The sequence below is a fragment of the Abrus precatorius genome, unplaced genomic scaffold (genome assembly GCF_003935025.1).
Source record: "Abrus precatorius isolate BTA unplaced genomic scaffold, Abrus_2018 Scaffold3, whole genome shotgun sequence".
Classification (NCBI taxonomy): Eukaryota; Viridiplantae; Streptophyta; class Magnoliopsida; order Fabales; family Fabaceae; genus Abrus; species Abrus precatorius.
The window spans coordinates 34,965,653-34,979,725 of record NW_020874373.1 but is presented as its reverse complement, the minus strand read 5'-3'; the positions used below and the strand labels follow the sequence as shown (position 1 = coordinate 34,979,725).

At 30.1% G+C, this 14,073-nt stretch overlaps 1 protein-coding gene across 2 annotated transcripts; it reads right to left on the bottom strand.

Annotated features, from left to right (window-relative positions):
- Window positions 1-2,009: 2,009 nt before the first annotated feature.
- On the bottom strand, window positions 2,010-5,321 carry LOC113862942 (trihelix transcription factor ASR3-like). 2 transcript variants are annotated; one of them, XM_027496257.1, is made up of 4 exons: window positions 4,514-5,321; window positions 3,946-3,965; window positions 3,822-3,875; window positions 2,032-2,619 (listed from the first exon to the last, which is right to left on the bottom strand). In XM_027496257.1, exons 1-4 carry the CDS (start codon window positions 5,145-5,147, stop codon window positions 2,500-2,502), a joined length of 828 nt encoding a protein of 275 aa, XP_027352058.1. In that variant the 5' UTR covers window positions 5,148-5,321; the 3' UTR covers window positions 2,032-2,499. The 2 variants fall into 2 exon arrangements, with proteins under 2 accessions (XP_027352057.1, XP_027352058.1); XM_027496256.1 differs by lacking the exon at window positions 3,946-3,965 and having other exon boundaries at window positions 2,010-2,619.
- Between the last annotated feature and the right edge of the window lie 8,752 nt (window positions 5,322-14,073).

Sequence of the window (14,073 nt, the reverse complement as noted above, 5' to 3'; positions counted from 1 at the left end):
TAAACTTGATGGGAATCATTGTGAAGTAGTTTTTTCATTGAACTCACTATTATTACGTTGTAATAATTTTTACTTTAGTCATAAATCACCTATGAATTTCAAGTAAATTATTATTTAAGATCACTTTAAATATAGTTATAATTCTAAGTATTAACTATTACACATGTACTTTTTTATTATCTGACAATTTTAACAATTCTAATATATTATTAATTTTATGGACACATCATTAATATCATATAAACATTGGATACTTTTCTATATCTAAATAGTTATAGCGTCAAATATGCATAACAACAAATTATATATATATATATATATATATATATATATATATATATATATATATATATAAATGAAATCCATTGACACATGTATGTTATTTCTAAAAGTTCCTTATTCTAACCAAATGTTTATTGACTTTATTTTTAAGTATTTTTTACAAAAACATCATATTCAGAAGATTATCAGAACATTGTGAGTCTATAATCAATATTGTACAAGGAATTCATGTTATCATCAATCTCTTGCTACGCATTAATATCTAAAACAATTTATATGATCAATAATTTTTCCATACAAAAATTTATTTTTCATTGTTTAATATTAGAAATTTGGTTTAAAATCCCAAGGGAAATCTAAATATCCTACAGAAACATGCAAATTCAATCATTGAATATTAAAAACATGATCAAATATTTCTTATAACTCACTACCAGTGCCATACAAAATTCAAAAGCATTCATTGTCAAAGCATTTTATCTTTCTCTGAAACACAAGCCATATAAGAAATTTAATTTACTAAGATTATGAACTCAAACTCTTGAAACATAAATTATTCTGTGGCCACTTGATAAACGTACCTTGTCATCAAGCAACCACATGGAATCGGAGCGATATTTCATGCCTAACCTTTAAAAAGGAAAAGACTTCAAATTAGTTAACAAATTAGTTCCAAAGGACTCTCTCATAGCATTGGAAACAAGTGAAAGGAAAAAATCATCGTGCCTTTGTAATGAGATGGACGAGGAAACGAAGTGTGTTGTTGCTAATGTGCTTTGCATAGGTAAATAAAAAGCACCAAATGCCATGGAAGTAGTCGTTGAGGGTGCACAGAAAGCAAAATTGTTGTACCTAATGGAGCTGCTAGCGAGGTTTTAGAGCCTAATGATATTAATTAAAAAAAAGTGATAATAAAGAAAGAAGGAGAACACATTGGAGCATTATTTTTTTTTCTTTTATAAAGACTAGGTTGAGTAATTTTTTCAAGGATTAAATGAGATTTTATTAGAGTTAAAAAAAATACTAATAAGTTATACATGTGCACTTTAACATTATACGTGTGCACTTAATTAAACAAAGCTAACGTGTCAAATGAAAGTAAGGTTAAAAGATTATTTAGTGAGTTTTTTAAGAATCAAATTAATATTTACAAGGATTTTTCTAAGAAATGAATATTGATATAAAAATATTTATTAAATATAGCTTGATGCCTAACAGTCAAGACTGTTAATAAGGAATTCATTTGCTCTAAAATGCGTGCCCAATCTTAAATAACAAATGAACAGCTAAGCCTGAAAAAGAAAGTCCATAATTTTGTAAAAGGATGACGATGTACTAGAGAAGCAAAATATTGTAAGAACACGCAATGAAAGACAATTAATATAAATTCATCTTAATTAGTAATATCATCTAAGATAATATATACAGGTGACAGACAGGTAGAAAAGAGCAATCCTTTTTTTAATGATTTAAAAGAACCACATCAACTTAATTAAAGCCATGAATCTACCAAAATATTGGACCAAAACAATTTAACCTAAGGTTAATCGGGTCTGTACCACTTTTTGCCTTTGGTGCTGTAAGTATAGCACTTTAATACATGGAAAAGTTAAACGGGTTGATCCGATGAACAAGACTTCTTTTCACAATAGTATTGATAACCCAATACAAAAAAATTACGTATAAATGTGTGGAAAGATTACTTGTACAAGAGAAGCAAAATATTGCAAGAGCACGCAAAGAGAGACCACTATAAAAATGTACCTTAATTAGTAATATCTTCTGTACAACCGCTATTATTGACCTAGGAAAGATTCATATACCTCAATGAAAGAAGAGAATAAATAAATGCAGTAACTTCCAAATTTGTGTATAAAATGCTATAGTGGCAGTAATAACCCACCAAAAAAGTGGCACTAAGAAGACAGAAGATAAAAAAGTGGGTACTGGTGTGACATTCATCTACTAGAAGCTATCCTGAGATAAATTATGGGAACCACTATTCTGAACTCCCAACTGTTATGTACACTATTCTATTCTGATCCCTCTTGCTCTACAATTTATCAGCAATTCTCCCTAGAGCATCTGCAAGCTTATCAAGTACAGCAACTATGGTACTTGCAGTGTCTTTCTGCTGCTGGCGATCCAACTGGAAATTCATGTTCTGAGCTTCAAGTTGATCACGTAGCATTTTGCCATTCTTTTCTAAGACATCAATTAATTGACTTTGTAAAATTTCCTCTTCTCCATCGGTTGCACATCGCTTCCTCTTCTGTCCCCCTTGAGAGGTAGAACCCATTTCTGGATTTGAGGCTGGCTGTTTCTCATTGGTACCACCTAAGGAATTAAAGAACGTCAAGACAAATTGAATTTAAAAGAATTAATGTCATCAGTTAACTCCTTGACACTGTGATTGTCAAACCAGAACCTTTTGATCCTATTCCTATACCTATTATATGAAGCTACACCCTAGCTAAGGCTCAAAAGTTTGTGCCTACGAAACAGCTTGACATATACTAATAGAGAATAACTTTCTTTTTGAGACATGAATTGTGAAAGATAGTAGCTTATGCTATATGGGTAGGTATAGGGTGTGAAATATTAAAGAAAAAGTGACAATGAGACCTAAAGTGCAATTCAATGACTTTCCCAGAAATTTGAAAATGCATGTATAAGCAGCATTACTGAGGCAAATATACGAGTAGACATCATTCACATGTAACTTCAATCGAATTCATTTTGTAGAGACTACGGATACATGATTTATATCTCAGCTTTCAAGATAGTTTTAAGTAAACAATAGTTTCAATTCCTGATTCCAAAAGTTAAAATAAGGTGGTTTATTTCAAGCCTATTACCATTTTCATTCAGATAACGCATCATTTTTGTTTGTATTAGAGTAGACAAATTAGATATAAAACATTAGATTTGGGTTCCAGCAAAAGCTACATGGTACAAGTATGGGTAATAAAGGAATGAAGAAGAAAAACTGTATCCTGGCATTACTGAAATTCCAAATGTAAAAGCAGAAACTAACGCAGAAATGAGTAACTAATTAACTTCACTTGTACGCACTTAATTAGAATGCAGCTGCGACAGGAATCAGCAGCAGCAACAGAAACAATGGGAAACAAACACACAAAATAATGGACAAGGTAGCAAGTTGTCGCCAATGAGTTTTAACTTGCTTTCTATAATCACCGAATTCACATATTTTGAAGACAAAGAAAGGACACAGAAGTAGCTTCCATATTTTTGTTTGGCCATCTTGTCATTGACATTGGATGCCCTTTAACTAACATAGGCACTTGGGTTAGGACCTACAACATCATCTTGGTCCGCTCAGATGACAATGGGCCTTAAGTTTCAGGGAAAAATATCAAAGCTGTCTCCAGAACAGAACAATAATCCATATAGGAAACAAATATAAGGTTTCAACTCTCAAATGAGCACGATGGCAGTGTTAAATTCTAATCTTAACACTAGACACGTGGTTTTCCATCTATCATCAGATGCATTAAGAATAAGAACTCTATTACCTTGAGCATTGCCTTCCCCTTCGCAGCCTTGGAGGTGCAGTTGATATTGCTTCTCTGTAAACAAGGAAAAGAATATCAAGGAAAAAAGAAAGAATTAAAGAGTGCCACATAGGAATCCCAGTACCTTGCCCCCAAAGCTTCCAACTGTACAACAAGACATCATTGCCAGAATCAAATAATAAAATAAAGAAAAAAATCACTAAAAATTAGTATTTCAAAATTCACTAAAAAGTGTCCTCAAAGCCATGAATGGCAGTAATATACCTAGACACTTGCCAACTTCACGAGAGACAACACAACATTAGTATATACCAAAAAAACGGGATAACAACAATAACAACAACAACAAAAAATATCAGCTAAATATATTAAACTATACCATAATGCTTAACTTTGACCTCTAAATCTTTCTCAATGATTTCAAGATTTCCTCAGTCTCCTTCCTCTAGTAATTGACCAACCCATATACTCTTCTAACCGGAACTTCTATAGATTTTCTCTACACATAAACAAGCCATAAGACAAATTTCTACCTTCTATTCATTTTACAACATATCCTACCTAATTTTTTCTATAATGCAATCATTCTTGACAAAAAAATAAAAGAAAAGTGGAAAAAATAAAAACAACAACAGGATAATAGGAGTTCATAAAATCACAAAGGGTATCCAAAATTCAACTTAGAAACGAACCTGAGATAGGAACAGGAGCAGGAACATCCTTAGCAGTGCCCAAAACCTCGTCCTTCTCACAATCCGAGAAGAGCCCATCTTCACCACCAACCCTCCGATTACTATCATACAGGTGCACCTCCTCATCGACCACCGTCGACGGAGCTTCTACCGGCGGCGGAGGCGCCGTAGACGGCGAATCGAGAATATCATAGACTTCCCTATCGAAATAACCGGGCAATTTCCTCTCCCTTCTCAAATCGTTCCTCATAAGCCAAAACGACTCCGTTTCGTCCCTCGCCTGAGATTCCCACTCCTTGATCTTCTTATAATCGCCGGCGAGGTTGCTCCACCGCTTCCGGCACTGAACCGGTTCCCGGTTCACCCCGTGCTTCTTGCAATACGAAGACACCAACGCCCATTTCGGCTCGCTCGAACCGAACGCCGAACCGCCCCCACGACCCGGCTTGAACCGGCTCTCCGCGTCGCTCTTCCCTTGAATCAGAACGAGGATCTCCTGCCTCGTCCACCGTGGCAGCCGCGCCGCCGGCCTCCCGTCGTCGCCGTCTACGGCGGAAGACGGTGGAGCGCCGTTACCCGCTCCGTCTGGCTCGCCGTCAACGGAGTTGGGATTGGAAGGATTGTCCAAAGCCATAAAGAAAGGGCTTTATGATGACACGTGACTCGCACGTGGTGTTTTGTGACGGTGCCTTTAGTAATGTCCGTTACGGCGTTAAGGGAAGAGAGGGTTAGCTCAATAGCTCATGGTTTTCCTCCGTAAGAATGAAGGAAAGAAGAAAAGGGAAGAGAGATAGAGAGATAGAGAGAGAGGAGAAAGAGAGAAAAGGGTTTTGTGGCTTTTGCTAGTGAAAATGGGGTTTTATTTTTAATTTTTTTTTACTGGCTGTAGTGTAAACTAAACAGGTTCTTGACTCTTAACCCCTTAATAAGGGTCTTTATTTTATTTTTATTAATAATTATTATTGATTACTATTTATTGGGGTCATATCCTTATCTTTAATTCTCAATTAATGGGATTTTCTTTGTTTGCAAAGGTTACTTGTTGGGTTGGTTTGACATCAAATTCCTCAAACAGCACTTTCATTTCATTGTCTATCCTTAGTAGTATTTTTCCAAGTCCTGTTTTTGGTCATTTTCTGAGGGATGAGATATGAATTGTGGCTTTCCCTTCCTGTTTAGGGGTTCTATGTAACGTGTAAAATACCACTACAACCTCTTGATGTTACTATGGGCAGGGTGCATTTTCTCTTTTAACCACCATATCTAATGCCCCTTTTTCTTTCTTTTTTCAAAGATGGTTGAAAATGAGAGAGAGAGAGAGAGAGAGATTTTGAACCCTTCAAAATCAAAATCTGCCATCAATCAAAGGAGAATAATACCGAATCCCCTTTTAAATAGTTCTTTTTCATATTCACATAAAAGCATTACTCTACGCCCATATGTGATGTGTGGACCATGAGTTGACAAGGGCATGCTACCCTACCACTCAGTAATCCTTTCTTTGCTTTCTCAACCTCCCTTATCTCATCGAATAATTTCACTCTAATCTTTGCTTAATGCTTAATGCTTAATGTTTGTGCTTATGGATGGCCCCCTCCATTAAAGCCACTTTCCATTTTTTCTTTCTTTGCACTTTCACAAAACCTTCATTAACCCATTCATACCCACTACTCTCACACTTTACACTAAATAAATTATAATTTCTCGCACGCCTATTCTGTAAGGTCTGATCCCTGTATTCAAAGAAATTTTAATCATTCAATTACTATTTATTAGCTATCACACAAAAATTTTACTTTCTCTGATAACACTAAACACTAAAAGTAACCATATATTTCTACCAAAATAAAGTATGCATCATTTTGGATTTTGATAAAGTTTATTTATTTTACAACAACGTACAAAATTAATGTTAAAGAAAAAGCTATTATAAAATATTTTGAAATTACTTCGAAAATTCATTTATAAGATTTAAACTCATTCTGCCGACAAAATCTTTTTTTTTGTGTGTGTCATTTCTCACTATTTCTATTTGACAAATAAAACCCCGATTTTCTAAAATACAATCAGAAATCGCAGGCAAAACTCCATCTAATGCTATTTTTCTATGCATATAAATTCTAAAATAAAACCTTAAACCGTAATTTTATCTCTAAAATATTAAATGATTTTAAAATCATATCATATCCCTTTTGTTAAACTTCGCAATCGATATTGACTTGGAGCTTCAACTTGCGCAGACTTTCCTCACTAATAGACTAGTATTTAAAATATGTACAAAAGAAATTTTTAAAAAAAAGAACTAGTATTTAAATTTTGATTATGTGAAAAAGTTTGAGTCATAAAACTCTCCAACTACGACGAATTCTTTTAGCAAATTATACAACACCTACCTGTATTTTCACTATGTTTGTGTTAAATCCCTCTAAATCACTTAAATAAAGTTATTAACTTTAATAACAAAGCTATTTGTATTTTGCATATTAACCCCTACAATTGATCAACTTATTCCCTTAATTTTCTTCTAATATTCAAAATCCCATAAAATTATACTTTAAGAGAGAGACTGTGAAAGCTTTAAACTATCTTCAATGTTAGTAAAAAATGAGTTGTTTTTTACACCTATACTCAATTTCTTTAAGTTAAACAGGAAGGTCACAAAAATGGGCACCAAGTTGGATGAATCAACTATTGAGGTTGTGAAATGTGAAATAGAGGATTAGTAGAAGTTGGATATCATATTCTGAATCCGATTTCCCTTATGTGGGAACCATGAATGGAATAAATAACTAAAATAAATCCATGACCATGCAACTGATACAACATCAACATTAAAAATGTGTTTGAATCATATAAATAATATGAATGAAGGATTGCAATAAGCAAATGCATTTGGAATTTTAATGGAAATGTTATTCATCAATGACCTGACTCATTATGTTGTGTAAATGAGATTATATATTCTCCGTTGCTATACACGGACTTTGACTTTTTTGACACAACTTTACTTAAATGAGAAAAGAGTTATTCTTAATTTTAAGATTCAATAGATTAAATATTACTTGGAGTAGCTTTCTATAGGTTGACTTTTAAAACAATTAACTCCTTTTAAAAAATATGTTATTTATTTTTTTATTAAACAACTTTGTTAACTTATTACCTAAGAAAATAATTAGTATAAGTTTTAGTTATCAAATACATTCAAAGTAAACCAAAAAACATAAAAGAAAAAAAAAACAAGAAGAAATGGTTAAAAATGAGCATCCGATGGTTTTTTCATATGATAAATATTGATATAGTCTATTGATTTTTATTAAGGTAAACTTAATATTTTAGTTCTTTAATTAAAAAAGTTAATAGACAAAACTAAAAAAGAAAAGAAAAGAAGTAGAGTTAAAAAAACTTAAATTAAATTAAAAGAGTAAAAAATAAAACCAAAAGGTTATATTACTACACCCTTTGTGAAGTTTTGACACTAACAAATACTAAATGCACATTTTTTTAATCCAGTGAACACTTGAGAGAAGTTGTGACACTCAGAAAAAAATACTAAATAAGTGCACATTTTCTTATTCAATTACCAAGTATTGGTCATATAAACTGTTTTATGTTTGGATGCCATATTTAACATGTGTTTATTTTAAAACAAATGTTAGTCATTCGTTAAATAATTATAAACAAAAACCTACTTAAAAATATCATTAACCTTCTAAACTGATTAAAGGAATAACTTTGTCAACTTAATTGTAGGAACTAGAACAATTATGTATTCATTGACTTATAACATTTTTTAATGGGAGACTGTCTTCTATATAGTAAACTAGAGAAATTAAAGGATAACAATGAAAACTATAAAATGTAATCAATACAATTTATGAAAGGCATATTATTAGTCTTCTTAACAATTAATGCACCATAAAATATTAATCTATATTTGAAGAATAGATTTGACCCAATGCTTCAATTTTTGTTGTCCCTTTAAACCAAATTAAAAATGATAAGCACAACAATGCACCCTAAATTGAGGTTAAATCGGTATGGCATGAAGAATCATGACTCAATTTATATTTAATTTTAATGAAAATAATTTTAAATTATTAAATATGATTAATATGTACAGAGTTAAATTAGTTAACATTAGGTGTCAATTTTTAATATTAATTTAATTATTGATTTTAAGTTTTTTATCAGATAAATAAGTTTTATACAAAAATAAAACTGATAAAATATTATTTTATTTTAACATATAATATATTTTAAAATACAAATAAATATTAAATTTTTGATAATATATTTACAAATGTATAAATTATATAAAATTTAATATATATAATAATTAAAACAATATAAAATATTTAAAAGTCTATAAAATATTATTAAATTGTGTTACACGGTTTTGTATATCTTGATTTTTGATTTTTGATTTTTTTTGGTCAGGAGTTACAAAAAGGAAGGCTCGTGAAAGAAAACCCGAAGGCCCCAAAACCCAATATTGGTTGTGACCAAAAATAGAAAAGCACAGATTCAAACAGAAACGTTAGTTTTGTACCCTTTTAATGTTAAGGCCTTGTCCTATTTTTACCTTAAGCTGTATATCTCTTTCAGGGCTTAGGCCCGTTTTTCTGTTGAACTGGGCTTGGCCTTTTGGGCCACCTTTAATGTTAATTGAATTTCAGTTGACCAAACAGCAAAAGACTCAAACGGTGACGAAATCAAGAACAGAAGCACTTGTGAGTGTTCAACATGAAAGAAAATGATTTGACCAGAAGTGTTACTTTTCGGATTTTCTTCCAAGTTTTATAACATTCATCCCTGAACTCATAAATGCTTAGAAAAGCTTTTTTTAAGGAAAGATTATTCATTTAAAGAAAAATCTCTTTAAATAATTTTAAAATATTGTTTAACTTGCATTGTCTGTTTTCAATTGACCTAAGCTATGCATAATCTTCTTGTGAAGTGGTGATCTATGCTGTATTATTATTATTATTATTATTATTATTATTTTGTTGGGAAAAATAGTGTAAAAAAACTTACAATATGTTTAGTTCTTATATTTTATTAAGAAATTTAAACCTCTATAAGAATAAATTAGTTTCTTAGCTATTGTTAACTATAAATTGGGTGCATCTAGTCACAAATCATTGAAAATTGATTAATTTTTTTTTCAAAAAAATAATTAGCAGCTTCAATCTTTTGAGTGTACCTCACATATCTAAAATGAGAATAAAGAATATCAGTGGTTGAAATAGACCTATCCAAATTCATGGGCCAGACTATGTTTGAATTGACAGGTATTGGCCAATGGTTACAGACAAAATAGCTTAGAGATAGCTAGGAGGCAAATGCTGCATATTAACACATTTTTTAATATAAACCTAATTATAAATTTATTTTTTATATTTTAATTTCTATATCCTTTGTTTTTATTTATCCCTTGTAAATTTTTAATTATTGAAAATTGCACCTTCATCTTAAATTTTATCTCATAATTAATAAAGCATATCATAATATTGATATATATATATATATATATATATATATATATATATTAGTAAATAACAGTTATATAATATATTAAATGTTAAAGTGATAACTTAGAGCATTTACTTTTTGTTTTTATTTTCTTTAAATACTTTTTTTTATCATTCTATATAAATTAATACTACATTATACTTTTAGTATAAACATGTTAATTACTATAACTCATAGTGAATAACTGAAATTAATGACGATGATAAAAAAAAACTATAAAAACTAAATGTAAAAAATTAAAATCACACATAAAGTGAAGTACAATAATAAAAAATATAACCAACCCTCTTAAGTGGCTTTCTTTTGTTGTATGATTCTAAAATTCATCATGAACAATTTTAGGCCAAAAATCGTCGACTGAGATTTTGATAGTTTTTTTTATAATTTTTAATATTTTTTATAAAAATTGTCATTAATAATTTTTTGACACTTTATTATTATTTTTATTTTTAAATTTCTGTACTTACACTAAAAATTGTTACTTACAATTTTAAATTTTCATATTTTTATAATTTTAAAAAAATATTATATTTCAGTATATATAAATTCTAAAAATATCATATGTAAAAAAAAAGTCTCCCATTCACATGTATATAAAGTAAGAAATTAATATTTTTTATTTATTTACCAAATAACTTGATTCTCACTCTCTATTGATCAAAAGGACACAAAACTACATTTATTAATAAAATGGCAAAAAAAGCATTACAAGATTACGTAACTAACATATTTTGTGGGATGTTAGTTAATATTTATTGAGTGTATTATATATATTGGAGGGATGTTAGAAGCATGTGAAAGTGACGTTGACAGAGTCTATAATGAAGGTGGCACATGAAAGGACGGTGATAGCATGCGAGAGAAGAACTGAAGAAGAAGAAGAAGAAGGTGACAGTGGTGACGCCCACATGCAAATGGAAATGGAAATGGAAATGGAAATGCATGCGCATGCAATCCTATTCCCATGCAACTTGCAATTGCTCCTTTGCGGCTCACATGTTATGCAATTTCCATCAATCAATTCATCTGCACGCCAACACCCATCTTTTCTGCTTTATTCCTCTCTCTTACTCTTAACATTTCTTATTCATCTCTCCTTTCTAAATGCGTTCATTGAACGTTCCTTCAAACCATTTTTTCACCGCTTTGTTCTCTGATTTTCTCACTGCACCACACCTTTCAATGTTGCTCGCGTTACAGATACATAATCATTACGCCCCATACCATTATCAGTGAAAAGTTTAGTACCACTCATGCTCTATGGATGTCACCCTTTAAGTTACCATTAATCATATCTTCACCCATGTTCAGAATTTAGTTAAATTATAAACTTTTTTAATTTAGTTCAAAATTGCATATTATTAAGCTGAAACAGTTGACTAGAGAAAAAAACAAAGGCATGGGAGCTAGCTAGCTTAGCGGTATCAGTAGGTGGTAAATGCTCCACATAAAGCAGCCATAATACAAGCCACATAAACCGCACAACTTTAGACATATATGTCAGCATGTGACATGATAGTGATAAGATTCAAACCAGATTTTATTCCAACAATAAAGCTCCTAGAACTTTCACTGCAATTTTCAACCCAAAAATGAAGATACAAACATGATGCTGATGTTGCCACACACCACTACTTCCATTTTTCATCATATGTTAATCCCCTTTTATAGTAAATTGACTTGGTCACCCCCACGTCAAATAATTTATATTTATGTCATCTTTATAATGTATATACTGAAGAAAAAAATAAAATAAGTGATATGATTTAAAACATATTTTGTAAAAATATTACATGAACAACATAATTTCACTAGTTAATTTTGTAAAAAGATACACCATTCTTGTAAAATATAACATAAAATAACACCGCCATCGTCTTTTTAATAAAAGTTGAATTTTAATGCAACTTGGATGAATTGAAATTATGAAACATTTTTAAAACAATTAATTTCAGATCATGAAAAAACCACAGAGCTCAATTCAAATTAATTTCAAATCACCAAATAATTGGTTTATGACACTTTCTTTTTTACTTACACCACGCAATTATTTGTGATCATGCCTTTGCTTTGTACTTATCTCTCTTTTCTTTTTCTTTTTCCCTAACTATTTGAATGAAAGAAACAGCTGTCACAAAACTTGGCTCGGCTTGTTTTAGGATATAAGGATAGGCCATAGGTTCAAGTCATCACTCATGACAATGAATCATAAAGATGAGTTCAATCATGGGACGAAACTGAAAGAAGATATTTTTGATGGAACGGGCTATGATCATGCGTGAATTCAGGGACAAATGAGGACAGTATATCCTGCATGCATGCGGCGTACAACAAAACTAAATTAAATGTGTGTTTAGATACATAATTTATTTTAAATATAATTTATATCATAAATTTAATGAAATGTATTAAAATGTTTTTATAAATTTATCAAAAAAGTTATAAATTTAAATTAAAAGCAATTTATAAAAACTATAAAGTATTTTTTAATTATTCATAAAATCTTCTCATCATACTTTAAATCTTGAGGTGGTGCATGCCCTTCATCCACGACTGATCCACTTTGGAGATCGAGATTGAAATGAATGAAGCAAATTGGAAACATATGGGATATAGACAAGTGAATTGATCCTTGAAAGCAATTAATAGTTCTCAGGTCACGGTGCACTATGGAGACAAACAATGATTACTCACTGTGTTGTTCACCATTTTTCCAATATTAATCTTAATTGAATTAATGGTTTGCTAGATATCTAGTTGCATTCATAGGCAAACCAACTCCAGTGTCGATTGGCTCGTCAATCTAAGTCCATGTTATGGTGACGATATGTTTTAAAAATTATCTAAAAAATTATTTAGGGGAAACATAAACATTTATGAAGTCCATTGCTAAGAAGATTACGTATATAATAACTGAGGATATGTTATACCATCTGACATCAATTAAAAATACGATTAAAATACTTGTCCTTGTTGACTTCATCAATCCTCTTAGAAATTAACTTTTAATCACCTAGTTTATTCACAGATGTAATAGTACAATTCTGAAAAGCATTATCGATTTGTATACTTCCCGTAATATTTATTATGAAAATTAGATGACTAACATTAAGTGTAGGAAAAACTCTAAGGAAAATACCATACAATATAACGTAATGTAATTTTTTACAAGTGAATTTATAAAGATGACTCTAGTGACAAATGTAAGTTTGGTCTTAGTAATCAATTAAAGTGTATATTTAATTAGGAAAAATAAAACTTCAAAGATATGTTATTAATCCCCCATATTAAAGGCATTGAAAAGTCACTTAATCTAATATTTTTATTTGATTAACATTCAATACTTTGTATAAGAAATAAAATTTTAAACTATTTCAATAAATAGAATAATTTAACTAAAATATTTTTATTATTTATTTTCCTATTTACTGAAAAATTGATTAAAAATATTATATTTGTTATTTATTTGAAGATAGAATTGAAATAAAAGATTATTGTTCCATTAAAATCTTAAAATGTTATTTGATGTGAAAAATATTTTTATATTAAAATGATAATTAATTTAAAATAGAGAAAAAAAAGGAAAACTACATAAACAAAGAGGTGTGTCTTTCTTTTGGCCACGTATAATTGTGTCACTATCATTATTCTTTAAACGTTATGAAGCCACTTGTTCCGAAGACAATTGGGGTAGAAGAATATGGCATGCGATATGGATTTCCTCTTGCAATAGATGTGAGATCTGTAAAGGAATTTGAATCATATATACTACCATAAAGTGAACATCCCATTTGTATATAATGCACTAATTTTGTGATATTTTATAATTTTTAATAAAGAATTATAATAATTTTTATTACGTTCTTTTAAATATAAGTTAAGAAACATGTTAAATAAAAATTCAAACGAGAGTCAATCATGATGAATTATGAAAAAAATAAAGTTGGGAAAAGAAAAAGAGCAAATCTTTAATTTAAGAATCACAACAAAATAATTATTTTTAGCCTTTAAATATACTTGGTATGAGT

Bases quoted from the DNA above. Each gene is read 5' to 3' on its own strand.
- LOC113862942 (XM_027496256.1), bottom strand. From the start codon at position 5,147: ATGGCTTTGGACAATCCTTCCAATCCCAACTCCGTTGACGGCGAGCCA. The intron at 3,876-4,513 runs GTTCGTTTCTAA...CCTTGTTTACAG, and splicing joins TGCTCCTGTTCCTATCTCAG to AGAAGCAATATCAACTGCAC. The intron at 2,620-3,821 runs GTAATAGAGTTC...TTAATTCCTTAG, and splicing joins AGGGGAAGGCAATGCTCAAG to GTGGTACCAATGAGAAACAG.